Genomic DNA, 26,132 nt, shown 5'->3' with positions numbered 1-26,132 from the left:
GGAAAACAATAAAGAATCTTTGAGAGCACTTATGTTATTCCTGATTTTTTTAGTTCAGTAATCCTGAGGAAAGTGAAATTTTCTGATTTCTAATGCAGAATGTGTGTGTGGGGGGAGGAGAGATAGGAAGGAGCCAAAGAATCGCTTTTTTGTGAAAATGCCTTTATGAGGCATAAGAAGATTGACAATTTAATTCTGATTTGTTACTGAAATTAGTATAAACAAACAAAACCAGCTTTATGTATTTAAAGACTTGCCACCCATTTCAGAAGAGTATTTTTCCTTTCAGACTTCTGATGGTTGAAATACAGATTTAAGAGCATTAATTGAAGGCTTAAGTTTAAAAACACTGACCATAAGAGATAAAGGCAAGTCCTTTACAAATGATTAGGCATTCCAAAGCAAATGAAAATGAACAAAAACATAAGCATTAAGATACTCATCAATTCTTCTAATTAAAATAAAAATTTGTCAACCAATTGTCAAAAGACAAAGAATGATCTGATAAAAACCATCTGCCTCTACTTAATATGAAAAAAATTAAAATTACTTATCAAATTAATATCTGCTACATAATGCAGAAAAGATCCTAATGCACTGAAGAATACAAGGTAGCATGAGTTTTTATTATCAAAAACTCAAATGTTGGTGTTATCGCCCTTCTACAGTAACATCCTGAAGAATAAGTAACATTTAACTTGACTGAAATGAGAGAGAGAGAAAAATGACTACACCAAGAAAAAAAAACCAGCTGGTTTTGAAATGGAGCTGCTATAATCCCTCCTAAGTAGGTTTTTTTGGTTGTTTGGTTTTGGTTTTTTTTTTTTTTTTAAATTACATCGTATTTCTCCTATTTTGATGAGATCTTTCCTCATGTGTGAATACACATAAACCTGAATGGAGGAGATGCGGTGAGTACAGAAAAATGTATTATGCCTTTTTTTCCCTACTAGACCGAAGAGGCAACCACTACCTGAAAACTCTTTTTTATGGTACTTGTAGACTACTATCAGGACAGCTACCCATATTTCTTACATAAACTAAGTAGCCAGAGTTTTTTAGTCTCTCACAGTAAAGCATAATTTTTAGACCTTAAATAATATTTGCAGCTCTTTGACTTCCTTCAATTTGTCAACAAATCTGAACTAGATGTTCTGTCCTTAGAAGTCACTTTATCACAGATGTACGTATAGAGAAACAAACACTCATTTTTGTAGCTCTCTCTCCGCACCATTTTGCTCCAATTTGGATCAATGGTACATCAATTTAAAGATTTGGGGACAAATGCAGTCATCTTTACACTTCTGATGAGTAAAAGAGCAGATAATTCAGAAGCGTTGTGTAAGGAATGTAAATAACACCAGAACTAGCCCTTCCACTACTCATTAAATAATGCTCACAGTAAAACACAGCAAGGTATCTAGTGACAGTAATCACTGTAAGGAGTCAATTTACCAGTGGCTTCTCCAACATAACATCTCTAGACTACCCCAGTTATTCATCATACTAATCAAGAGAAATATTGCAAATTTTGATGTTCCTCTAGTAAATGATGGCATTTCAGCAATAATGTCCTGCTATAAGGGAGTGAAAAGCTCACTTCTAAAATTAACATTAGCATTCATAACAGAAATACATACAAAAAAGCTAAATAAAACCACAAATGAGAGGGTTAATTAAGCCAGACAATATGATAAAAATGACATCAGACAACGTAACCAAAGATTAGGAACTACTAATGAAATTTTAACTTCAGAGACCAATTTTTCTGTTCTCACATTTCAGTACTTTAAGGGAATGGTATTCATAGTTCATTTTTAAAAAATAGCCTCTCATTTTGCTCTTGAAATAGTTAGCCCTTCTGAAAAAAACCCCAACATCCCTTGCCTTACAACAGGACAAATAAATAACTGCAAACAAACAAACAGAAGAGAGAAAGCAGGACACTGTCCCCAACACGAAGTGAAGAGAGGAAGGTAAGCCTTCCATAACAGGCAATATTTTGAACTAACCCTATTAGTATCTTCTGTACAGTCTTCCCGTGACGAGCCAACAGATCTTGTGAGTGACTTATGCTGCACCTGTGGAGATAACAGTTGCAGGCTGTTTGCTCTGGCTGCCATCCCTTGCCCTATGCTTAAGCCACCCTCTGAGCCCTTTGACCTCACTCTGTCCCGGCTCACATACATCGAGTGTCTATGAGGGCGCTGCTGTGAAGAAAAAGGGCTGGTATAACCTAGACCATAGGAAAAAGATTCATGTGGAGCAGACAGAGAGTGGGAATGGCTTCCATCCATGTGATCTGGCAGTTTTAACTCCTCCATTGTTTTGGAGTGTCTTGTTGACGGTCTTCGGGTGTCCAGGGTACCCTCGCTGCGGTTATTCCTCCCAGACGGACTGAGCAAAGTTCTATTATCACCATGTCGGGGAGCAGTTGGACTGGTGGGAGAGTTCAAGTCCATACAGCTGGATGGAAAATACCTGCTGCTGTTTGGTTCTGCAGCCTGGGCCCTGGCCTCAGAAAGGTTGCCCACGGATTTTGAGTCTGTCAGAACCCCATGGCTCTTTGACTTTGTCCGATACGAAGGACTCTTAGAAGACTGTGGGATAGTATCAATATAGCTGTGGCGACTGTGCTTATCGCCGGGTTGCAGTGTCCCAGTTTTGCTTTGAGAAGTTTCCATAAACGAGTGCCGGTTCTGCTGAGACCTGGTGTTAGACTTCAGGTACTTTGTGCCTGAACCATCAGAACTTTTTGGGTCCACATTAAAATCAAACTCTGTTTTTGCCTTTGTTTCCTTTGGGCTGAGAAGATGTGGCATGTTATTGTTGGCTAGATCCTTGTTGCCAGATCCAGGTGTGTTGCTTGATTTTTTTGCATGCATTGGACTATGTGCAGCTCCAGGAAGGTTTCCGTTTAAAAAGCTTTCATTTGCTGGAAGACCTTCTTCTCTTGCCCCGCCAACCCCTAGTGTCTGTATATCCTTGCTGTTTGATCTGTGATGTGACTGCAAAGCAGAACTTTTGCTGGCTTGATTTCTACATTAAAATGCATAAAGAAGCATTAATATACCAGATTACATATTCATGTATTAATAACTTCAACAACAGTACATTCACTTCAGAAAGGAGTTGCCATTTAAGAACACAAAATCTAACTGCAGTAAGATCAAATACTGCCAACTAGGCATCAGAAGCTCCACTAAAATAACAGATTTGCAAGTGTTAGTACTTTATTGTTTCTTTCTGGTTACATCCTGATGGACAATCAGCTTTAGTTAATGGATTTTGCTGACAAAAAAAGTGATACAAAATCCAATCATAGAAATCCCAACGTATATTTACACATTTATGCATATGTGTGAGTAATATATGTGCACATCAATAATGTAACCACTACATTACAAAAATTAGCTGTATATCCATTGAAAAAATCTTAAATACACCTGGCATATCAAAGTGAAGATAGAACAATAAAGCATGTCAGCACTGTCAAAAACCCCCGATACAATCAATCCTCCAGGCCATCTAATGCATGTCTGATTTGGAGGAGGAAAAGAGGTTATTGTGCTGGTGAAGACATCCAGATGGAGTGAGCCTGAGCTCAGCGCAGTAGAGCAAGCCCTGTAACACCAAACCCCAAACCAGGTCTACCACGGGAACCCCAGCTTCCGTGGAACTCGGCACTACCCCAGTTCTTGGCACACTAACTCATCCCCAAAGCTGCACCTGAAATGCTCTGCAACCAGACTGACTTGGTGCAGAGCTACTTGGTGATGTCCTTAACCTCTACTCTCCAGCTCTCCTGGTTTTGGGATTACGGGACTAAGATATGAGTTGGTTCTGCAAACACTCAGCCTGAATTTATTTGAGCAGGATTTATTATCTCAGTTTTTCTGGCATAAAAGCAGTTCTGCTTCTGGACTTGCGCTGGCATTGCAAACTAGCTGTGACTGAGTGGTGCTGCAGCTGCACTTGTTAGCCTTGATGGACCTAGGTGGGCTATGAGCAGTTAACTTATTTCTGTATCAAATCTGTGATAAAGTAAGTCAGATGTATTACTGAGGGTTAAAGTGAGAGCTCACTGTACAGATGAGTCTGTACCTTTGTTGATCTTGTTGATAATTATAATTGGATAATGCTAGCCATTTTCATACCTAGGATTTTTGTACTACCCACTTCCAGTGATCTAATTATGTACTCCATTACAGTTTCTAGAAATTTAGCAATTTTAATGCCAGTTTAAAATCTTTTTTAGTTAAAAGTAAGCATATTTTTTTTAAAACTTACAGATATAAGGAACCTAGTAATTTTAAATCAAGCAGCTAGACAAGAAGTTTCCCATGGATCTAGGTTTTCCTTTCTGATGCCGTATCTCTAATGGTAAAACTTCTATCCTAAATATCTATAAGGGCAGCTAAAACTTTTTGGTGTCTATCTCCAAAAAAGTATAGATTGTAAATGTCATCATCCCAAATCTTAAAATGAGGAGTCAGTTTTTGAATCTCACAAGAGCAGCTAGAGAAAAACATGGCTGGGATTAAAAGCCACTATCATTCTGCATACTCCAGAGGGTGACCTTTAGGAAAGCTTTTGTCAGAGGAATACCATGAGGCTTTTGGTACTGAAGTGTTTTGTCCAGCAGTAAACCTGGTTCATTGACGTATTAAAATCAAGTAGCTTCTCTCAAGCTATGTGGGTCCAGCAAGGGAGTCTCTGAGCAAATACACCCTGCTTTAAGTTCAGGTAGACTAGACTTGATTCATAACTGCAACTGCAGACAAAATTCTGTTCATCCCCAATTTGGAGCATGATCAATGCACACAATTTTCAGGACATTTAGCTGCTAAAAATCTGTGTGAATTTTGAACTTTCAAATACCAAAACCTTGGACATATTTGCACATGTACAGTAATGGTAGCATTCCAAAGAAAAGAGCATTCCAAAGAAAAGAGCATTCCTTTGGAATCTCAGGCATTCTCCAAGCCACAAAATTCCTACTGTTGTTCAAGAAAAAGGCTAACATTTTTTTTAAGACGTGTAAGCCAACTTATTTTTCCTTTGTCATATGCAGAAATGGCTTGAACATTGTCTTTGGTTTTTTTTTCCAAGAAGCATTCAGCCTTATGCAAAAAGTTAGCAAAAATTTCAGCTTGAATAGCCATAATACAGTAAAACTATGTCTACTTCCTTTATTCAGTGAGGCAACATGGAACAGTATATATATCTAAATGTGCCTAAACAGTCAAATGACTACTTTTCTTGTAGATGATGATGTATGTAAGCATGATAGCAACTCACTCATTGGCAGAGCAAATGTCAGTGGTGACGGTGACATGACTACGTTTACCTGTTAGATAATGTGTTGCTGTCTACGTGGTAAGGTTTTCTCTTAGCTGACCGCGAAGGTGAGCTTCCACAGCGATCCAAGAGTCTTTGGGTTTGAAATGAAGGATGGTTCAAACATTGTTCTGTCAAATATCTATCTGCTGGATCTAATTTCAGTAAGTTCTTTGGAAAACAAATCCCAAAGTTTAAATGTTAGTATCTGTATTTGCATTAGCAAAAAATACAACAAAATAAAGAACATTATTGGGATAGTTTTTTAATCTTAAGTTTCTGTGATTAGATGTAACTGCTAGAATAATTTTGTGTTGCATTAAACTACATACGACACAAAATAAACACATACAAAATCTGTGCTCTACTTAAGAGATGGAATACCTCAGCCTTGCTTATTATGAAACATATGCATGTGCTATATGTATATAATGAATATATATACACACACATACATAGTTATATATGTGTGCTTAAAATATGTTTAAAATACAAAAATATCTAAAATTTAAAAAAAATGTTTTATGTATATACCCACACATGTTTAAAATATAGGTATTTTAAACATATTTTTCAGGATATACCTTACAACAATGTTGTTCAGGATGGAGAATATTAAATTTGCCAGAAATAAAATGCTCAATGAAACAAGCTTTACAAACAAACAGAACGAGAATATGGGAACATTCTTATACAAACAAAAATAGTCTTTTAAAGTTTGTATTTTCAAATATATACAAATATAAGAGTTCTGTTTTTTACTTCTAGGGTTCAAGTCCACCCATATATTTAAAGAATCCTCTAAACTGTTTACAATGCACTCAGAATAACATTTGCCTTAAAATTGTTAGATCTGCTGTGATTCTAAACAAAGACACTTTCTGACATGTAAAAAATATTTAATCACAAAACTGAAAACCAGTATGTTGGGTACTTTGATGAGTTTGAAAGGTTTCTTGCAGGAACAGGGCAATACAAAACATATCTTGGAATATTTGAACATGTACGACTATCAGCAAGGACAAAAGTTTGAATGGCTATTAAGTAAAAAAAATAGCTATTTTTTAAGGGTTATATAGGTTAGATAGAGAACAACTCTATGAGTATATATGCGTGTGTATACACACACACAAAGCATATCTGTGTATGCATTAATGTAGTATTCAGCCACTTGCCCCAAACTGGTTTACCCTTCACAGGATCCCTGCACTTCAAAATGGAAAATGCTCAGGAAACAAAGCAAGTGGCAAACTATATTCCTATGTAGTTTGGTCATACAGTATGCACTATCTTCCTTTCAAGTCACCTTCCTTCCAAGTGACAAACTGTGTACCAAATGATTAACTTTTTCTTTCCCCCTTTTTTCTGGTGCTCATCACTACAGTGGCTCAAATGGCCAAACATGAGAAGGCCACATGTGATTTCCACATTCCTCCTCAGAAGAGAGGATGTCCAGAGGCTTCCCTTAAGTGCCTGTACACTGACTTGCAGAGCCTGGACCAGAAGCATGGAGAACTGGAAGTCCATAGGGAATCACAAGGCTGTGAACCTGCCTGGAATCACAGAGAAGTAGTGGGACAGGGCTCATGGCTGAGGTATGGTCACTGATGGGTACAGCTAGCTTCAGAAGGGGAGGGAGAAGAGTCGCACTCCATATAATTCCTGGATGGTATCAAATGCCAGCATGAACAGAAGGAATATGCATTGACAGTCTTCTGAGTCAGGATTAGAAGGGAAAGCAACATTTGTGATGTTATGGTGGGGGTTTGCTACCAACCATGCATTGAAGAGCACGAAGATGAAAAGGACAACTCTGCAACAACAAGCAGAAGTCTCCTGATCACAGGTCCTCATCCTCATGGCAGACTTCAACTATCCAGACATCCAGCCTGTGTAGATGATCCAGGAGATTTCTAGACTATGTTGGTAGCAATTTCCTAGTGCAGCCACTGGAGAGGCAAATCTGCCAAGGGTAGGACTTCACTCTACTTGACCTGCTGCTCACCAACAGTAAAGTACTGGTGACAAATCTGATCAGAGAAGACAGTCTGAGCTGTAGCAACCATGACATGATTACAGTTAGGATTCAAAGGAAGGGTGGGAAGATAAGCATCAGGGACAGGACCCAGGACTTCAGGAGAACAAACTTCAGCTTCTGTAGGGAATTACTGGGCAGAATCTCCCGAAAAAATTCCGTCAGAAGAAAGGTGTCCAGGGGAGCCACTTGATTTTTAAAGAAAATTTCTTGAGAGTTCAGGAACAAAGCATCTTATTGTATGGAAGACCACAAAATTTTGCATAAGGTCAAGCTGGCTAAACAGGGAGTTTCTAAACGAACAAAAAAGCAAAACAGGAGTGTATAAGAAGTAGAGTCAAGGACAGCATACAAAGGAGGGCCATAAAAGCACTGCGTTAGCACAAAGGACAGGCCACTTCGGAAGGCCAAAGTCCAGCTGGAGCTAAGGCAAGTGAAGAACACTGAGGGTAGAAAGAAGGGGTTCTGCAAGTATTCTAGTAGTAAACGGAAGCTGAGAGAAAATGCATGTCTGTTGCTGAATGGGGGAGACAACTGAATTACAGATGATATGAAAAAGACCGAAATACTCAACGTCTTTTTTGCCCAAGTCATCACAACCACCTCCCAATTCCCAAATGCATGCTTGCAAAACAGCATGATTTGTGAAGGAGAGGAGAGAAGCAACAAAGCAGCAGGGCCAAATGGGTGCCTCTTCATTAATCTAGTCCAGAAATGCTCTCTAAATAGAGAGATATCAATAACTCACTACTTTAGCTGGCGTTAAGTTGAAGTGTGGGTTATTCGGTAATCTAGTAATCAGACCTGAGGTCCCTGGGAATGCAGATAACGAGGAACACACCAAGCATGGACATGTGCCAGACTGTCCAGTGTCTGGAGAAGAGAGGCATACAGCAAAGTATGTGCAGCATTTGTAGCATGCAACTTAACCACAAGTCTCTTCTGTTCTTGTAGTCTTTTGCTCTTTCTTTAACAACGTTCCAACTGCTGAATTAAGTAACATAGGTCACACACAAAATATCCCCTCTACAGAATCCCTGACCTTTCTTACCTTGGAGGGAGAAAAACGGAGAGAAAAGTTGAAAAGAATTATTTAAAGTGGAATGGAATTATTTGGAAACCTGTGTTTCCCTAAAATTCAAGTGCTTAATTTCACAATATTTTAACTTTTAAATCACAACGAAAGGACCCAAAAGACACTGAGATATAACATAAAACTTAGGATAAAATGAAAATAAACCCCACCCCAGCACATGTAACAATGGTCTGAAGAATGATCTTGAAATTGCTGTTCTGCAATATATGCTACTACAGCTTGAGCTACAGCTAACTATGATGCCAGAAAAAAGTTCCTGTGAATTAGAAAATAGAGGAGAATGTACAATACCAAAACAAGCAATTATATGCACCAAGGTACCTAATTTTGCAGGCTCCATGAAACCAAGATAAAAGCTATGCTGACTCTCTTCATAAGGCAGGGAGAGTAAATAAAAGTGATTTGAACCAGTTGTGTTGAAGAAAAGCATAGAGCAAATTTGGTGGATTTCTGCTAGCTACATAAATACTGCTAAAAGCAAGTAAACACCCAAGTATACCCTAAGCTGACTACCTCTGGCTTCCAGGACAACTGGCATAGATGGGCTTGGGACCACACAATTCCTTTAGAGTTGATTAGCCATATCCATGCTTCATATTTGTCCCAGATCACCTTTAATTCTTAGGTGGTACCCCTGTGATTCTAAACCTAATTTTTGATGCTATGACTTTTTTTTTTTTCAGCTTGCTGTGAGTGAAATAATGGGTGGGATGTACTGTAGCTTACCATGGTGGTGTCTTTATAGTACAATAAGGACAACTGTATTGTGTTGCATACCCAGGAACATGGCACAATGCATAGCACAATGCTTTACAATGTTTGGCCATTTTGAGGGGAGGCAGCTTCTCCTGATCCCCTGTAAGAAACTATCTCAGGACCACATCCTAGCTTGGCCATGGGTAACTAGGTGACTTGTTCCAAAACAGGACTGAAGAGTAACTTAACATACACGCTGTGCAGAGGTGAGTGATAGCAAGCAGATTAAGGGCTCAGGCAAAAAAAAAAAAAAAAATTACTGTGCATCAACTTTGTCTTTGACAACTGTCCCATCCTCACGCTTATCCAACAACAAAGGAACAACACCTCAGGTTAGCCTAATACTCTGTGGATTTATCTAAATTTATTATGGGTTGAGAGCTCATACTCAGCATTACTAAGGTAACCTTTGCATCTGAATGTATGTCAGTGTGAATGCATATTGCTACAAACGATGGTGATTCTTTTGTCTGGACTATGTATTGTTTATCAAATCAGTCAAATCTGAACAGCCTCTCCTGGCATTTGCAAGAGGTATTTTCCTGATTCCTAGGAAATATCAAGCTTTGCTACAAACAATGGTGATATGAAAATATCTCAAAAGGAAGTTCACAAGTACTTCTAAGATGTATCATATTAGGAAACAAAGATAAAAAGTCACTGACATCTTTCCTTACATATTAAAGACAGAAAATAAAATACATTTTCCTACCTTCATAAGATCAAGCAATACACCACTTAAAATTCCCAAGTATCTTCTCTCTAAAGACTGTGGATGATTGACTGCTGGAAACTGTAAAAATAATATAGCATAAATATACTGAGAATGTAAACAAGGTATACATGAATACAATGCTTCAAAAAATAGAAACTACATAGTGAATCAAGGCATGTAATTAACGGGAATCATATGCACTGAAAAAGTTAGTGGTTTATGAAACATTACAAAACATTATAATGAAATAAGTAACTGTTGATGTATGATATACATCTAGTCAACCAAAGAAAGTATTCTGAATTAGTAGAGCAGTCAAGGAACCTCTCTCAAATAAGAAATAATCAACTTATATTTATAAATGTGTTTGTGGCATTATGACTGACAAGAGGTAGGAGGTTTAAAATAGATTCAGAAATAACATAAGTAATATATATTTAAAAAAAAAGATTAATAGCAGCTTTGAGAGAATTTGAGAGCACATATACAGTACTAATTAAAAACCAAAGATTAACAGACAATTCCAAAATGTTTTTAGTGAAAAACATCAAAACCCCAAAAGTTTAAGGTTCAGGATAGCTCCTGCGGTCATGCTGCAGTAAGAACTGGCAACACCATGAGAAGTAGCGCACATTGCTGGAGGGCACCTTTTGTCAACTGGAGTCTGGACAAAACCCGACGAAAGCAGTATCTGAAACTAGCCCTGCCTAGAAATAACAGGACAGGCACTGATGATTTGAAGAAAGAAAAGATAAAGCACAGAACTGGGGTTTTTTGCTTGCTTTGTAAACAAGGCAAGAGTCAAATAAAATGAAGACAGAATCTTTTCTTTATATCAAATGAAAGAAAACTTGCTTAATATTTCATTGCTATAACATAACATCAAGTACAATGACTTGAAAAGAAACAGATAACAGAGATCCATCTCCAGACCGCGGTACACGTTGAACTGACAGCAAACAAATAGACAAACTGATTTCAGCAAGGTAACTTCAAATTTAAAAACTAAACATATATGCCAGTGTTTTCAGAATTACAAATTTAAGGCTGGATTTCCAACAGAGGCATAAAAGACCTCATGGATCCAACTTATGCTGATTTTAGAGAAAATTACGCATTTGAATACCAGAGAAGCCTCTGGAAAAAAAATGAACCAAACCAAACCAACAATGAGCTAGTCTATGGGCATTAATCACAGTTTCTCCAAAACTAGGCAACTGAGATCCAGACACTTTGTTAGTACTTCCCAGAGTTGTGGAATTTGCCTAATACTATGCAAGTATTTCAGCTGCAGCCTGGCTTGATCCCATCCACATCCTATGTATTTTCTAAAAAGTCCTCTTAAGCTAACACACCAAAGCAAGAATACTGACAATAGGAAGCATGCAGTCTTCTTGTCTACTGGTACATAAAAGCCATCACTGTATGTCCAAATGGGGTCAAGCCATGCTTAAAATATACCCACATAAAATACCGAGTTATAGTTAAAAATCACTGAAAATACAAGAAAACAATAAAATTCAAGTCAGTGATTAAGACAGACAACAGCAACAAAACCATCAACAAACATGAAGATAAACAAACATTTTATGTGGAAGTTTGCTATAGTATAAAAACGTATGAGAACTCTATGTTTGGTCTAAAATGTCAATGAGCAGGAAGCCTTAAAGATTTTTATTCCTTTACTTTCACTTTTGCATTTTTCAACTCTCACTTACATTTAGGCATTGTTACAGTTGGGTGCATATATTTACACATTCACTTTCCTCAGAGTAAATACTAGCTTCAAACCTATGCTTTAAAGAGCAACCCAGTACAAACACTCATTTCCAAAAATGCAGTTTATGTGGAAGCAAAATGCATTGCATGTGCACTGTATATGCGTATTAGACACTATGAATTGCTGGCCATTGTTTGCACTGGCATTACTTTTCATAAATTACATTATGGGAGCTTTGAAGGAAAATGAAAGAACATAGTTTGAATGTGTTTGTTCCTAAGTAGTTGCTGTATTTTTCTTTTTACTTTGCTTTCTTTTGAAGTGGTTTACTAATGATTGAGAATTTTTTTTAAATCCAAGTCTGCTATGTTGATCTTCGATAGTAACTTAGGTGAAGCAAGGCTTCCATGCTTCCTTGGCTTTTTACGTGAACCAAATGGCAAAATATTCTTGTCTTCATGTAGAATGACCATCACAAAGATTTTACATCTGGAATGATCAGGGAAGCATGAAAATGTGCCGAAGCCATGCAAAGCAGTAATAAGAGATGGCTATTCACTGGAATTGTTGAGATTCTCCAGCTTATTTATAACTTATTTGTAGAACAATATTTACAGTCCTACATCACCACTCACATTTTCCATAAAGGCACCAGCCTATTGGTACTTTCTGATCCCATATTATTTTATTTCCTTGGGCCTTCAACATACCATGGATGTTTTCTTCCTCAAAAGGACTGAAAAGAGATCACTAAACACTCCCTAAACCTCAGGAATGCAGAAAACTGTGTGTGTATATGTGTATATACATATACATAGAGAAAGATGCATGGAGGAAATGAGCGGGAAGAAGAGACAGAAAGTTTGCAAACATGCATCTGTATACATGTGCACGTGGTGCTGGAGTGTTCGTATTGGAATTTTTAAAGTCCTGTGCTACAATATGGTAGTACTCACAGTTACAGTAATGTAGAAACTCACAAAGCCTAAACATATGGATAAACAATTTCTCATCATGGGCTAGTTTCTATCTTGTGAATACCCAGCGCCAGATCCAGCTTGTAAATAGTAACTTGCATGATCACAGCATACCTCCTACCTGCTATGCAACAGAAAATCTTCCACTATTAAGCACTACGCTACATTCAGAAAAATGTATTTTTAAAGTTTTTTATATAGCATGGAATATTTTTCCCCCATGAATTAACTAATGAATATCACATTCTGAACCAATATTCTTTGTAGTATTTTTCATGTTTAAGCCATTATTCAGACTTTACTTCAGTATTCAAAAACTACTCTCTATCAGAAGGCATATGCCACTGTCATCATCATTACTATCCTGACTTTACAGATGGGGCTAAGAAGGCAGCAACATGTCTGAGGCCAAATAATAAACCATTGATCCAGGATGAGAACAGATTCCTAACTCTCAATGCTGCGCTAATCACATTAGGTCCATCCTGTCTTCTTGAATTACTGTATTTTAAAGCTACAAAACAAATATACTTCATTCTCATCCTAAGACATTACAGAGCATTTATCCAAATAAGATTACACTGCGTAACTAGAACTGCTCTAAAATAATGTTGAAGAGGCAGTAATTTATTTTGCTTAAAACTTTTAAAGCATTGCTTTCCTCATAAGGGATTATAAATTTTTTTTAAACAGAAAAACCTATCCAGCCCACTGTTCTGAACAGGATCAAATACAAATAGGACCTTGTAAGAAATGCTTGTCTAATTGTTTTTTTAAACTCTCCACTGATGGAGTCTACAAACTTCAACAAAAACTCTTAGGAATTAGCTATCCTTGTAGCTAAAATAATTATCCTAACTGCTCAAGCCAACTATTTCTTATAATCATCACCTAAACCCAATTTATGGCAACTTTTAACATGTTTTAACACAACTAGGTCCCCCTTTTTTCCCCCTTTCTCATTCTCTAAGTTTTCTCTTTTACAGAGTAGAACTCAAATCTCGAGTCTTTAGCACAGACCATGTCTCCCAAAACCTTTGTATGTCTCTTTATAGGATTTTACGCTAATGATTTCAGGCCATTTATCAAGACCATAAATTCACCTTTCTAAGCAACATTCATTAATAAAAAATGACAACAAAAACTGAATTACAAGGAAACATGAGTACAATCACTGACCAGGTATTGTTAAAGATAACAGAGCTATTACTTATATATTGCTTCTGGGATTTTGCCATATTGCGCTTTTCAACTTGAGCAGCTTCTTCACACCAGTGAGTCTCTATCATTACGTGGTATTGGCAAACCCCTGAAAGGGGAACAATGCCGACAGTAGGAAGAGCTTTTTTACTCATGTGGCTTACATCAACTCCCCAGGAATGTAAGTTGAAAGGCAAAAAGCTCTTCTGCCATGATAGCAGCATCTATGGCTCAAATTTTTCCAACAGAGTAGCCTGAAGACAGCAGGCATCAATTTTCCACACCCCAAACTGACAGAGCTATGCCACTGAACTTCACAGTGCAAATCTGGCAGGGCAATACTAAGCTGGGGATAAATGTTAACTTGCATGTTAAACAAGTCAAAGAAATGAAAGAAAATCTTTAATCAACTTTTAACAGTAAAAACCCCATATTTATAAAACTCAATACTGGTATAATGAGAATTTTACTTTGAATTATGTATGCCTTATAATCTAAATATCCTGTACTTACACAGAAACACATGCAATAGATAATGCACAACGTAAATGAGAAGAACCTTCACAACAACAATGACAATACTGTAAATACTGTGTGAGTAAATTAAAAAAAAAGAACAAAGCTTTCTCTTACCCGCAAGCCATGGAAGCGTGGGTTGCTATAGAAGAGCTTCATCTGCTCGGCTGGCAGCGGGCCTAGCACCTTCTGAATGGTAAAGAGCTGGTCAATCTCGCTCTCACCGGGAAACAAGGGCTGCCCGTCACTCAGCTCTCCCAGGATACAGCCTACAGACCACATATCCACAGCCTTTCCATAAGGGGCTCTGTAAAGCGAATGTACAATGTTTTTCACCCACTGACACTGTCTTCTTACTGAGTTGTTTCAATTTATTGGCCATATTTCCCACAGCTCACTTCCTTCCAACACAGAAAAATAAACTCTGATGTTAAAGAAACTACCTCAAATACCAAATCCTCTGTTTCTGCCCTGGATTGCCTGATGTATCACTGCTTGAAGAGGCAGGACAGGAATTCTCAAGTACCCCCAGGGATCTGCTTACCTTTGCGAAAAATCTTACATAGAAGAATAATCTTTTTGACTGCGGAGCAGTTACTCCCAGTTAAACTAGCACTAACTTTCCTTCTCTCGGGGGTTAATGACTGTGCTCTATTTCTGCATCACATTTCTTTTTCCATTGAGCTTAATAGGTGGATAGGCATACTGGGTCTGGCCACTGGGAGAACAGAAATTATAAGAAATCTTTGTTTCAGCATTCATACAAAGAAATTTTAATTAGAGAGAAAACAGAATGCCCCTGAAAACTATTCCTTAAAAAACACAGGTGAGAAAGCAAAGAAAGCATCATAAAGTAAGTAATTCCTGGTTTGGAGCAAAGCCACAGGTGGGGTTTTGGGGAGAAACTCTGATGGGTGGTCTCTGTGTGTGCAAACAATGTTGCGTGGTGGAGAGGATGGCATCTGCTATTTTAAACTGAAAATGACAAAAGAAGCTAGGTCAGCAATGAAGAGGTATAGGGAATTCATCAGAAACAAAACTAAGTGGTGTGTGTGTTACACCAGCAAGGGCTATACCAGCTTTTCTTGAGACTACATACAAGGGTATTTAATGGAAGAAGCAGCAATATGGATACTCCAGTCAGGAGAGACTATGGGCTTGAGGATGATTTGTAAGACTTGTAGGACAGAAAATCAGAATGAGGAGAATGGAAATTTATATGAAAAGAAGAGAGAGGTAGACTACTGCAACATTCAGTCTAAAGGCTCGAACATTGAAGAGACACAAAATCCTTTTGGACAGCTTCCGATTTTCACTCTAAGGTTCTGTTCATCAGCAAGCTTGTTTAGCTGTCTACCTCAACCGTGCAACAGCTAATGCATGACATACTTTTCGCTTTTCATTGTTCCTACTACAGACCAAAGCAACTCCTTTTTGGTATGCCCGAGTTCTTGCTTGTTGAATTTGTAAAAAATTTTTGTAAACATCCAACTTATTCCAAGAATCTCTTCTGGATGTTTAGGTTTTGAGCAGAACAACGGGAGAATTCTTCTCATGTCAAAGAAAAAGCATATAAAAAGAATAAAGACTGCAACAAAGATTGAACTGAAAACATATTTCACTGAGTCTCTTCTTTTTGAAACTTGTAATCCAACAACTCAACCTCTGTTTCAAGAGGTTTTTAAGTTACAACTGGCTTGACTATTTCTAGAATAAGACAGCACCAGGAGTTGCAGGTCACAAATCCTATCCTAACTTCGCTCCTTCCTTATGCTGATGATTAAAGATGTTTAGAGAGAGAACACCCTCAGACTTAAAGAAAAAAAAATATCTGACTTTTCCCCATTGATTGATTACTCATGGTTAGTTACTTCCCTTTATGGGGAGGACACTTGGCCAGAGGACCCTGTAACCCCTCTGATGATTTAGTTAGGGGAAGGTGAGAAACCATTTGTAGCTGGACAATAGCCTGAGTGAAACCACTGGCCCACTGAGATGCCTAGTGCAGTAGTCTACAGTACCTAGGACAGCTGAAGTAGGTCACCAAAATTTCAAGAACCATTTGCCTTTCAGAATCTGCCATGAGATACTGCAGTCCTTTCACAAACAACCTTCACAAAATCAAAGTTTGCCCATTGGAATAGACTGCTGACAAGGAACCACCAGTGCATGAGCATGCCAAAACTCCTGAAGTACTAGTACTACTACTACTACTACAATGGCTCTGTGGGTTCATAATTCCCTTACTAATCTTGTATAGTGACTACTTGTCGATTTGCTGAGGGACTCAATGTTTGTCCTTTCTGTGGTGCTGCCAGTCCAACCCACCCATTAGGTCAGGTCTGAGCGCCAAGGAAGGACTAGTTTTTCTCCATGCTGCAAAAGACAATAGAGACACGAACAGACTCCAAAGCCAAGGATCTGCTCTTAAGATATTTCGTGCCTCTACTGGAAAACTGAGGCTCTGTAAGCAAAACAGTTTGTGAGAGTGCACCTAAAAAACCTACCTTTTATTATGACAGAAAAACAACCACATCTTTATTTGCAACCCCTTTAATAAGCAGGTTTCTCCACTGAGATGTGAAATGATGAAAAGGTTGCTGTAGGCTGGGGCATTGGAGAACAAGCTAGGGCTACAACTGAGGAATGGGCTAAAACTCCTTTGAAGCAGGGACCATTACCCTTCCTTGCTCACGAGAATAAAGGAAGCCGAATCAGTTTAAGAAATTTCCACTATTTACTCTGTGGTCAAACAGAAACAAATCAGCAAATACCCATTTCTTAAGGCAGTGGCAGAGTAAACTGCAACTTTTTTGTTTGAAAAGGCATGCTCAAGACTCCTGTTCTGCTGACTGTCAGGATCAGTCTTGTCAGATCATAACAAGTAAACAATGCAAGAGTGATGTGGCTGGATAAATGAAAGAACTCTTATAGGACAGAGACACCACAAATCAGAAGTACTGTAGTCTATTCCTGCACAAATTAGATTCTCCAAAACATGTTTTCACCTAGTAATTTGGTATGCCTTAAAATCTACTGGCTTTTAGCAGTATTTTGTCATCAAAGGGTACAGACTACTCCACTAACAGTTACCTGAGGCTCTCCAAAGTCAGTAGATTTTGGATGTTCTGTGAATAATTAGGCAGTGATTTCTATCCCCTCCTGAAATTTAAGTCTTGAACTTTATTGCAAATCAGAAACCTCTCTGGGACACATTTTAAAAATTGAAAAAGTAAAACTGTATTTGTTAAAATGTATATATTTAATAATCCTGGGAAGACTTTTGAATATTAGATGCTTGTAAAGATTTGGTAAATGCAGGGGAAGGGGGAATAGTAAGACGAGTGTCTGGGAAATAGAACAGGATTGCCAAGAAACAGACATCACTTTGTGCCAGAAAAACTTGGCATTAAAAACATACACCAGCAAAGTTGAAGTCATATGCATTAAGTACACATACCCCCTCCCTTTCTCTACAAGCTAATCAAACAAATTTAGTCAATTAAAAACAGACATGATTCTTGCTAAATTTCCTTTGGTAACAAAACAGTTTTGAAAACTGCAGGTGAGATTAATACTACGTCTTTCATGTCTTTCCTCCTAAATCCTCGTTACTACTATAGACAAAGAGTAAAATGTGTAATGAAAAAGGCCACAGTTGAAGCTTTCTTTCCATGTCTTTTTTTATACTTATATATACACATGCACTTTGCTAGAAGCTTAATAATATCTGTTTTCTCCAAAATATGAAAAACTGAGCTTTGAGGTTTTTAATGGCAGCTTTAACATCCTATTCGGCACATAACAATGCAACTGTCTACCAATTTGATTAAGATTAGCAAGCTCTGGGAATACTGGGATGACTTTATTGACAGAATAATTATCACCTAATGCTTTACCTATTCAAGAAATGTCTAGTTCAGTGTTAATCGAAGCTTCCAACAGACTTGTTTCTCAGCAGCATGAAACATTTTGCTTAAAGAATCTTAGGAGTGACTAGTACTTTTCTGATTCATCCTGTGGCTATCAATTCCTTATTTCTAGAATATGTGAATATAAATACAGATATGCTATACATACAGGAATTGTATTCTATGAGAGTGTTCATGTAGTTCAGAATAATGCACTGTTAAACTTGATAGTAATGGGAAGATCACATATAGTAGATCTCCAGTTATTTTTGTCTCTTCCTTTGCCCTTTTGGGTCCTATAAATTTGTTCATATAGGATCTGAAAATCTGTTTAACCTTGTGAGGTAGTAAAACACTTATTTTGCAGATTAATAAAAGAGTAAAACTAAACTGTCTGGCTGAGGCTACTCACGTAACTATGGCTTTCACAGGCAATGCAACGCTAACTTCTAAAGTGCTTTACTAAAATGATTCATACAGCCTTCTTCAATGAATTCTTCCTCACTAGTAAAAAGCTAGCACCACCCTTCTGAGCCACTTCAGCAGTGCTGGTAAAGGGTAACTGGGAATGAAAACCAAATCATAGTTTTGACCCAAAGGATAAAAGAGAACTAGGAGTGTAATGTGAAAGCTGCACTGCCATTGCTATGTGATGTCCACCACAAGGCTGATGGAACATTTCAGGCTACAGGACTGCCATGGAAATCTCTTCTGAAATGAGGGGGGGGCAGGGGGCAGGAATCTGAACTATATTTGTTACAATTCAGCTTCATATTTTAATCAGTTAAACACTGCTCAGCTCAAGACAGGTCAACATGTCAATGCCTCACGCTGACTTACTGGAAATGAACAAAAAGTAATGAAAACCTGGAAGCCTCTTGAAATCTTCCCTTTAAATCAACCACAGCTCTCTATGGGTAAGCCTTACAAAAGGTGCTTGAAAAAATGTAAAGAATCAGTTGAGATTTATCATGGCAGTTCTACAAACAGTACTTACCCAAGCAAGAGTTCAGGTGAGCGGTACCATCTGGTAGCCACATATTCTGTATAGTTAGCATTGCTTCCTTCAGAGAGATTACGAGCAAAGCCTGTCAAAGAAACAGTGTGAAAGATTATATCCTATTTTAAATACAGTATGCATATCAGCACTGATTTTGGCAGTAAGAGGTTACACCTATTAATATAGAAGCAAATTGTTTACAACCCCTAGTGCAGAATGGTGCCTCCAACAATTGCTTGTCTACTGAAATGCAAGCTTTTATTGATGGGACAGTGAAAGTCAGCATGTCTGCTTTAATTACTACTTTACTGGTGTACTCTTCTCAGAAGTCTATAGCATTTTGCTATTACTCTTGGTGCTTTGCCATAATCAAAACAGATTGATAAAAGTTACCTGTCAGCATGCCATGCAAGCTATTGAAGTATTGCCAGTAATTTCACTGAGATGCTGTTTGCAGAAGAAGATTCATAACATTAGAAATGTAACACATGCTTGGGGAGTAGACTCTTCTAGTCATTGATCCTAACTACTACAGTCTTACTGCATTCAACTTTTTAAACTGGTCAAAAAATCACGTACTATTCTCATCTAAGGACACTCCCTCTCTGACCTGGCAAGGAACAGGGTCATCTCCCCAAAACTACAAAAGGCAGGATTCTACCAAAGATCAGCAAAACTTCTTTATATCTGCATTTGGCTGACTCCACGTGTCAGCTTCCCACCTGCTTTAGCATCACATTTGTAACACAGATCTTAGTGAATTAGGATCAGAAACCAAGTCCAAATTAACTTCCCCCTCCACATCATATTGTTAAAAATAAAAAAAAAAAAAAAACCCCCAAAACCAAACCCAAACAGTATACTTATTTGCAATTGTACCAAAACTTAACTTCTGTCCTAAGGTATAAAAATTAAGACCACTGACTGTGAAAAGAGTGCATATACTAGAAAACCTGGATGTAGGTATAATTTATATTTTTGTTTTCATTCTGCTCCATTTAAGTCAGCTGAGCACCACAGTAATGTTACTGGATTCTTCATGTAGAAGCACCCTAAGGCAGATGCTGTCACTGTTTTCAGAAAAGTATCAACTGTCTTACTGCTTTCAAACAAATAATTAATATTAAGGTGAGACTGAAGACAGACAGATCTCAGCAGCAGGACTCCAGATGTGTAGGCTCCTTACTAGAGCTCAAACTGAGACAAATTTTCGGGACTGAAATGCAGAAGCAACATTTCAAAATGCTTTCTTACTGGGATGTAGCATTAAAGCTTGGTCCAAAATTCACTTCAGTGAAATCACTATGACTCTTTCCATTATTGCATGAGTGATGAAGAAAGAATAAAATTCCAAAGTGTTGCAGGGGTATAAGGCATAATTTCATTTTCAGAATCAATAAGTGCTACTTAAATGTAATAGTAATTTTTCTTGATGTCTGAGTTCTTATGCAGAAGCTGCCAAAATTGCTTTTCCCACATAACTATGCTTGTAAGGTGGTAATTTTTTTTTTTTTTTTTTTTAGTATTCTGAAAGTGTACCTCATTTGGCAGCTTAGTGTGAGGAAGCCCAGCCCCGCTCACACCTGTGGAACACTAATTTACTCCAAGTTGAAGTAAAGGTTTGGATGCAGATCATTATTATTAGACTACTGATTTGAGAAAACAATGATAAATTTGTTACTGACATAGGTTACAGCTGTTACTTTTTGCAAGATACCTCTACCTTCAAGAGTGAGTAAACTAAAAGGCATGTATGATGAGGAACAGATATTTCAAAGTTGTCCCAAAATAATAATAATTCTGATCTGTTCCTATAAAGGTTAATGAACATTACTGATGCTGCTGGAGAAAAGCTGGTAAGGAATTTTTTATTACTTATAACATTGGGATTGAGTAATTTTCTAAACATTACTATATTTAGAACTGCTTAGGCAGCCCTGTTTCTGTTTCAAATTACATGACCTATCTGATTAATCTTGTCAGCGAAAAAAAAAATCTTTCATTCATGTGTTTAAAGAAGAGAGGGAAGATAACCAGGAGCTACACTGAAGAAATGGGACAGCCAAAGCAAGTGGGAAGCCCCAAAGTGAAGGGGGCAGGGGGGAGAAAAGATGTCACATGATACAAATAAACACATGTGCTAATGTAATGCATAAGCCTGGCAGCCCACAAGCCCATGTGCACCAGAAGAATCAACAAGTCAAGGATGCATCCTCCTCCCCCTAGGCCAGTCTACTGGAACTTGGTCACAGTCAGGAGCTACTAACTATGTCTAGAAATCAGCAGCAGCTAATGTAGTCTGAAAAATCAGCCCCCAACTTTACAGGCTAGGTGCAGCATGGATTTGGTGAAGACAGAAATGAAAATTATTGTCATGGGCTTCAGTGCCATCTATATATTGTTGGGTGATGTAAGAAACCATTTTATGGATTCACTACCGCTCTGACTCTATGACACCACGCTGAAAGAGGATGGACAGAATTAATAATTCAAAAAAGCATAATACCTTTCTAAGGGCACAATTACTTTTTTTTGTCATGGTGGAGTTAGCTTATTGTTCCTCCAAATTGTGCTGAGGTATCGGGAAGAATTTTCTGATACAAAAATAAGAGAAGGTAACTATGAGAAGATTAGACCAAACTCTAAACGGTGAGAAGGAATAGATTAGAAGATGAAGACAGAAGGTGATTAAGGTGAGAACAACCATGAAAGCAATAGTTTGCAAATGCATCACGATGCAAGAAGGGAGAACAAGCAAAATCAGAAATTTCGAGAAAGGACTTTAAACAACTCAGAACATGGTAGGAGAGATGTCAAGGAAAAACATGTAAGGAAAAAAGGAGAAGATTGTCAGTTTCTTATAGAGAAATAAGGCAAATTTAAGTTAGACATAAAGTAAAGCACTCTAACATTAATGACACATAAGTACTTTAACTGATGCCCAGGAACACTAGGGAACCTCCATTATTCAGAATTTTAAGAGTAAGCTAAGCAAACACCTGTCAAGAATGACACAGGCATGCTTAATCCTTTCTTTGAGTAGGTGGAAGAACTAGAGAATTTCTTGAGGCCTTTTCCAGTCCTGTATTTCACGATTTCTATGCTTACGCATCATACAGAGATCAAGAGATTTCTAAAACAAGTAATTTTGAAGCCCTGGTGTTGAAACAGCAAACACACTAGTCAGAAAGCCTAACTATTTCCAACAGTCAGATGCATCTCCTATAATCGGCATTTTGTACTGTTCTCTTTTTTCACTTCTATTGGCAGAAATGACACCCACACAACATGTGTCCAGGCAATCACCACATTCCATCTCATTTTTATCTAGCACGATATGTACAGAACACATGGCACAAGGATTACGAAGAACTATCTTGTTAAAAATTTATGAACTTTTCTATGTGAGCTGTTTTGTCCACTGGGCTATTCGGAAACATCCAATTACTTCAATATCTGCATTGGGATGGATGCACAGACCTTTTCTTTGCATTTGTTACCACATGAGAAATGTGGCACTGTATGTGACAAGTACCTGTGTTCCAAAACATTAATTAAGTTAGGTAGGCAGACAGCATATGTTAAATCGTGTTAAAAGGCAAATTCTTATATCCTAATCTGTACATGTGACAGGCTTGTGGCTAATACCGTTCTGACGGACATTTTACAGTAAAAGCTTAAGCTACTAGCAATAATGTCAATTAGCAATAAGGCTAAAAGATTAAAATTTATCCCAAATTGTAAGAGCTGCCTGGAATTTCAAATTCAACTAAAACTGAAACATTGATCAAAATTCAAACTAGCCCACGTGAACAATAAGAACAACAGAAATTCCCATAATTTAGGTTGCCTTCCTCACAATTGTGCCGAGCACCGCGAGTACATTGTGACTGCATGACTTTTCCAACAGCAGGAAGAGAACGTGGCTGGAGCATACAGTGTGAGCAAGCCAGCGGACCACAGAGAGCACCACTGCTCACAGCCAAATTCACATCACCTGTACCTTGTGAGAAAACCGACGTCCAGAACACGATCGTACCATTTGTTTGGCTTTTTATTTTCCTGTAATGCTGCTGCACAGAGGATGTTGACACAAGTTCACACGCCAGACTGGTTAGCCGATGGCATTTGCCAACTCTAATGGTGAATGTTATTTTCAGGGGACGCCCCCCCAAAGTCTGGAAGGAGGGTGGGCTAGGGCGTGGCCGGGCAGGAGGCGGGGGCCAACGGTTCCCATCAGGACCCGCCCACGCCCCCATTGGCTGTTCCCGCCAGTGATGCCGTTAGCCCCGATTGGAGCACACACTGGTCGGGGCAGGCGCTGCCCACCGATTGGCTGTTAAGCTCTGCGCAAGGCAGCGACTGGGTCCCCAACCACCGCCGCCGGCGCTGGGGGCAAAGGGGTGGCGAGGGGGCAAGGTGTGGGCGACACCAGCCTTCACCCCCGGGCGAGCCCCGGCCCTTCCAGCCCCGGTGGGGTTTGCTTTGCAGGGGCAAGGCCCCCAAAATAAGTGTAGGGTAAGGGAAAAGTCCTGCCCCACCAGCTCCAGGCGACGGTGCCAGGGCAGCCTGGGCACAGGGCGGCAGCCACAGCGGTGCAGACAGGAGGCCTGTGGATACTGAAAAGGCACAGGCACCGAGGGCACTGAAGGCACCGCGCGGCAGCGTGCTGCTGCTCTGTCAGAGCCGTGCCGTTCCCTACACTGCAGAATAAATTGCCCGTAATTCAAAGAACCCGTGCGGACCAAATCTTCTAAGGCTTTTCCTAGAATGGTTTTTGTTTCTGAATGCTTAAGCAAAAATGCCTTTAGGATTAAAAGAAATAAGCAGCACTGCAAATGACAAATGCCTTTTTTGTGTTCCTAAAAGACTATTTCAATCCATTTTTTTTAGCAGTTGTTCTTTTCATTCAAAATTGCAGAGGTTTGAAATGACAGCTTTCAAACCACTCTCACTGAAAAGCACCCTTGGGCAGCACTATGGAATTGGTTTTTATTTACCAAGCCAAACTGTAAGCTTTTTAGAGAGAACAATATTTTATTCTGTGTTTATGTAGCATTTAAAATAAAAATACAGATTGTTGGAACAGTGTACGCTCTGCCCTGCTGTCTTCTGGGGATTACGTACATGGGCAAAGTTTACCTTGCGCTTGGGTGCTGATTCTTCAGCGCCTTAAAGCTGACATTAAACATGTATTCATAGGTCAGGAAACATCAGAGTTAACATTACAACTCTGAGACTAACCTCCAGCCATTCAATTACTGATCATATGTGGACACAATTCCTTAATTAACATAAGGGTAAAAGCTGACCTATAACTACGCACGTAACCGTCCATGAAAGCCAGTGGTTTAAAAAAAACAAATAAAAAGCGTAAGATTATTCTGTCTTTACTAAACAAGGAAGAATTATCTTTTCTTTTAATACGCAGGCCAGATAAACCTACAGTTTTGCTAGCCTCCTAATCAGCTTATCATCTGCACTGTTCTCCGCTGGGTGCCAATAACACTGTTAGTAAAAACTCTGTCAAATATAGGAAGAGATAAATGCAGTGTTTCTACTGACATGTTAATACAGGTATTTCACAGGGTATGCATATTAAGCCCAGAGATCTTTCAGATTAAAGTACTAGCCACAAACCTGAAGAAGTAATCAATTCTGACCACTAAAAGGGTTTTAAACAGTACATGCTGTAGAACTCCTTATAAGAATAAGGCAAAACTCCACTGCAAGAGATTTTCTTTAAAAAGGCAAGAAGCAGGTATCTATCTATTGAACTTACCAAAGTCACACAACTTCAGAACATCATTGTGGCTTATTAAGAGATTCTCTGGCTTGATATCTGGAGTATCAGAGTGAGGGAGAAAAAAAAACGCCATTAACTTCTTTTTAATTTTGAACTTTGTCAACAAATATTATTTCATTATAACATATTTAGAGATATTCATGCAATCCTAAATGAAGCATTATAAGAGCAACTGCTGAAACAGCTTCCAGCAATTCAGTCTGTGAACATGCAGAATTAATTTTCTGCCTTTTAAAGTCTTTTAAAGCATTTCCCAACAAAATATGGGAAGATAAAAGGTGCTTACAGATAGTCCTGGGCAGCAAACCAACATGCAGAATATTGCATATTGCAAAATAATACCAAGAACTGACATTTAATTACCCAGTTAACCAATAAAATGCTAAGTGTATTGTGCTCAACATTTTCAGTTACGATGACCTTCTTGATCACCTCTCATAATTTGTTTAGAAAAAATGTGTTGTCCAGTTTTAAGTCCGTTTTTTTTATTCCTATAGGGATATTGTGGTATCTATACATGACACTTTTCAAACTATATTCTACAAAATATTTTCAGACTCATGCTTATGTTTGATCAGTCTTAAATATAAATAGCATATTGTATGAGAATTTTAATTTATTGGAAACATTAATTAAAAATGTTACTCTTGCAAAGCCACAAAGCAAACCAGAATTTAATTAAATCAGGATCGATACCTAAACCTAGATAAAGTCACACATCAAGGTATGTACTCTGAGTGCTTGAAGCTTAGGAGAGAAGGTACATCTACAGAGCTGAACTCATGGGAGCTGGGAGGAACTGCCTTAAGAAGTAAAACACGGAAGACCAAACTTTAAGTTTTGGGTTATTTCTCTCCTAATATTCTATTACCAGATTCAAAAGTGAAATGACCGAGAACCATGAAATGCTTAAAAAAATTCCTTTTCCTTTGGCAAAGTCTGTACTGCAGTTTCACTTCACTGTGCATGTGATACAATCTTTATATCATACTCCAAAGCCAGTGGGCAGCAAGCTTTATATGCAGATGAATTTAGTATTAAAACAATCTGAAGTCATGCA

The 26,132-nt window shown here is 38.3% G+C and overlaps 1 protein-coding gene across 3 annotated transcripts in view; it reads right to left on the bottom strand.

Annotated features, from left to right (window-relative positions):
• The window catches only part of CDKL5 (cyclin dependent kinase like 5), a 133,419-nt gene that overhangs the window by 25,477 nt on the left and 81,810 nt on the right, over positions 1 to 26,132 (bottom strand). For all 3 annotated transcript variants that reach the window (XM_052794302.1, XM_052794301.1, XM_052794303.1), the window contains exons 7-12: positions 25,049 to 25,108; positions 19,264 to 19,354; positions 14,473 to 14,662; positions 9,940 to 10,020; positions 5,351 to 5,511; positions 2,013 to 3,039 (exon numbers count right to left, since the gene is read on the bottom strand). In XM_052794302.1, the coding sequence (XP_052650262.1) occupies positions 2,013 to 3,039; positions 5,351 to 5,511; positions 9,940 to 10,020; positions 14,473 to 14,662; positions 19,264 to 19,354; positions 25,049 to 25,108 (1,610 nt within the window). The remainder of the gene's footprint in view (positions 1 to 2,012; positions 3,040 to 5,350; positions 5,512 to 9,939; positions 10,021 to 14,472; positions 14,663 to 19,263; positions 19,355 to 25,048; positions 25,109 to 26,132) is intronic.

Source organism: Harpia harpyja, chromosome 8, assembly GCF_026419915.1.
Source record: "Harpia harpyja isolate bHarHar1 chromosome 8, bHarHar1 primary haplotype, whole genome shotgun sequence".
NCBI lineage: Eukaryota > Metazoa > Chordata > Aves > Accipitriformes > Accipitridae > Harpia > Harpia harpyja.
The sequence above is the reverse complement of the archived record's forward strand: the minus strand, read 5'-3'. Positions and strand labels throughout refer to the sequence as shown.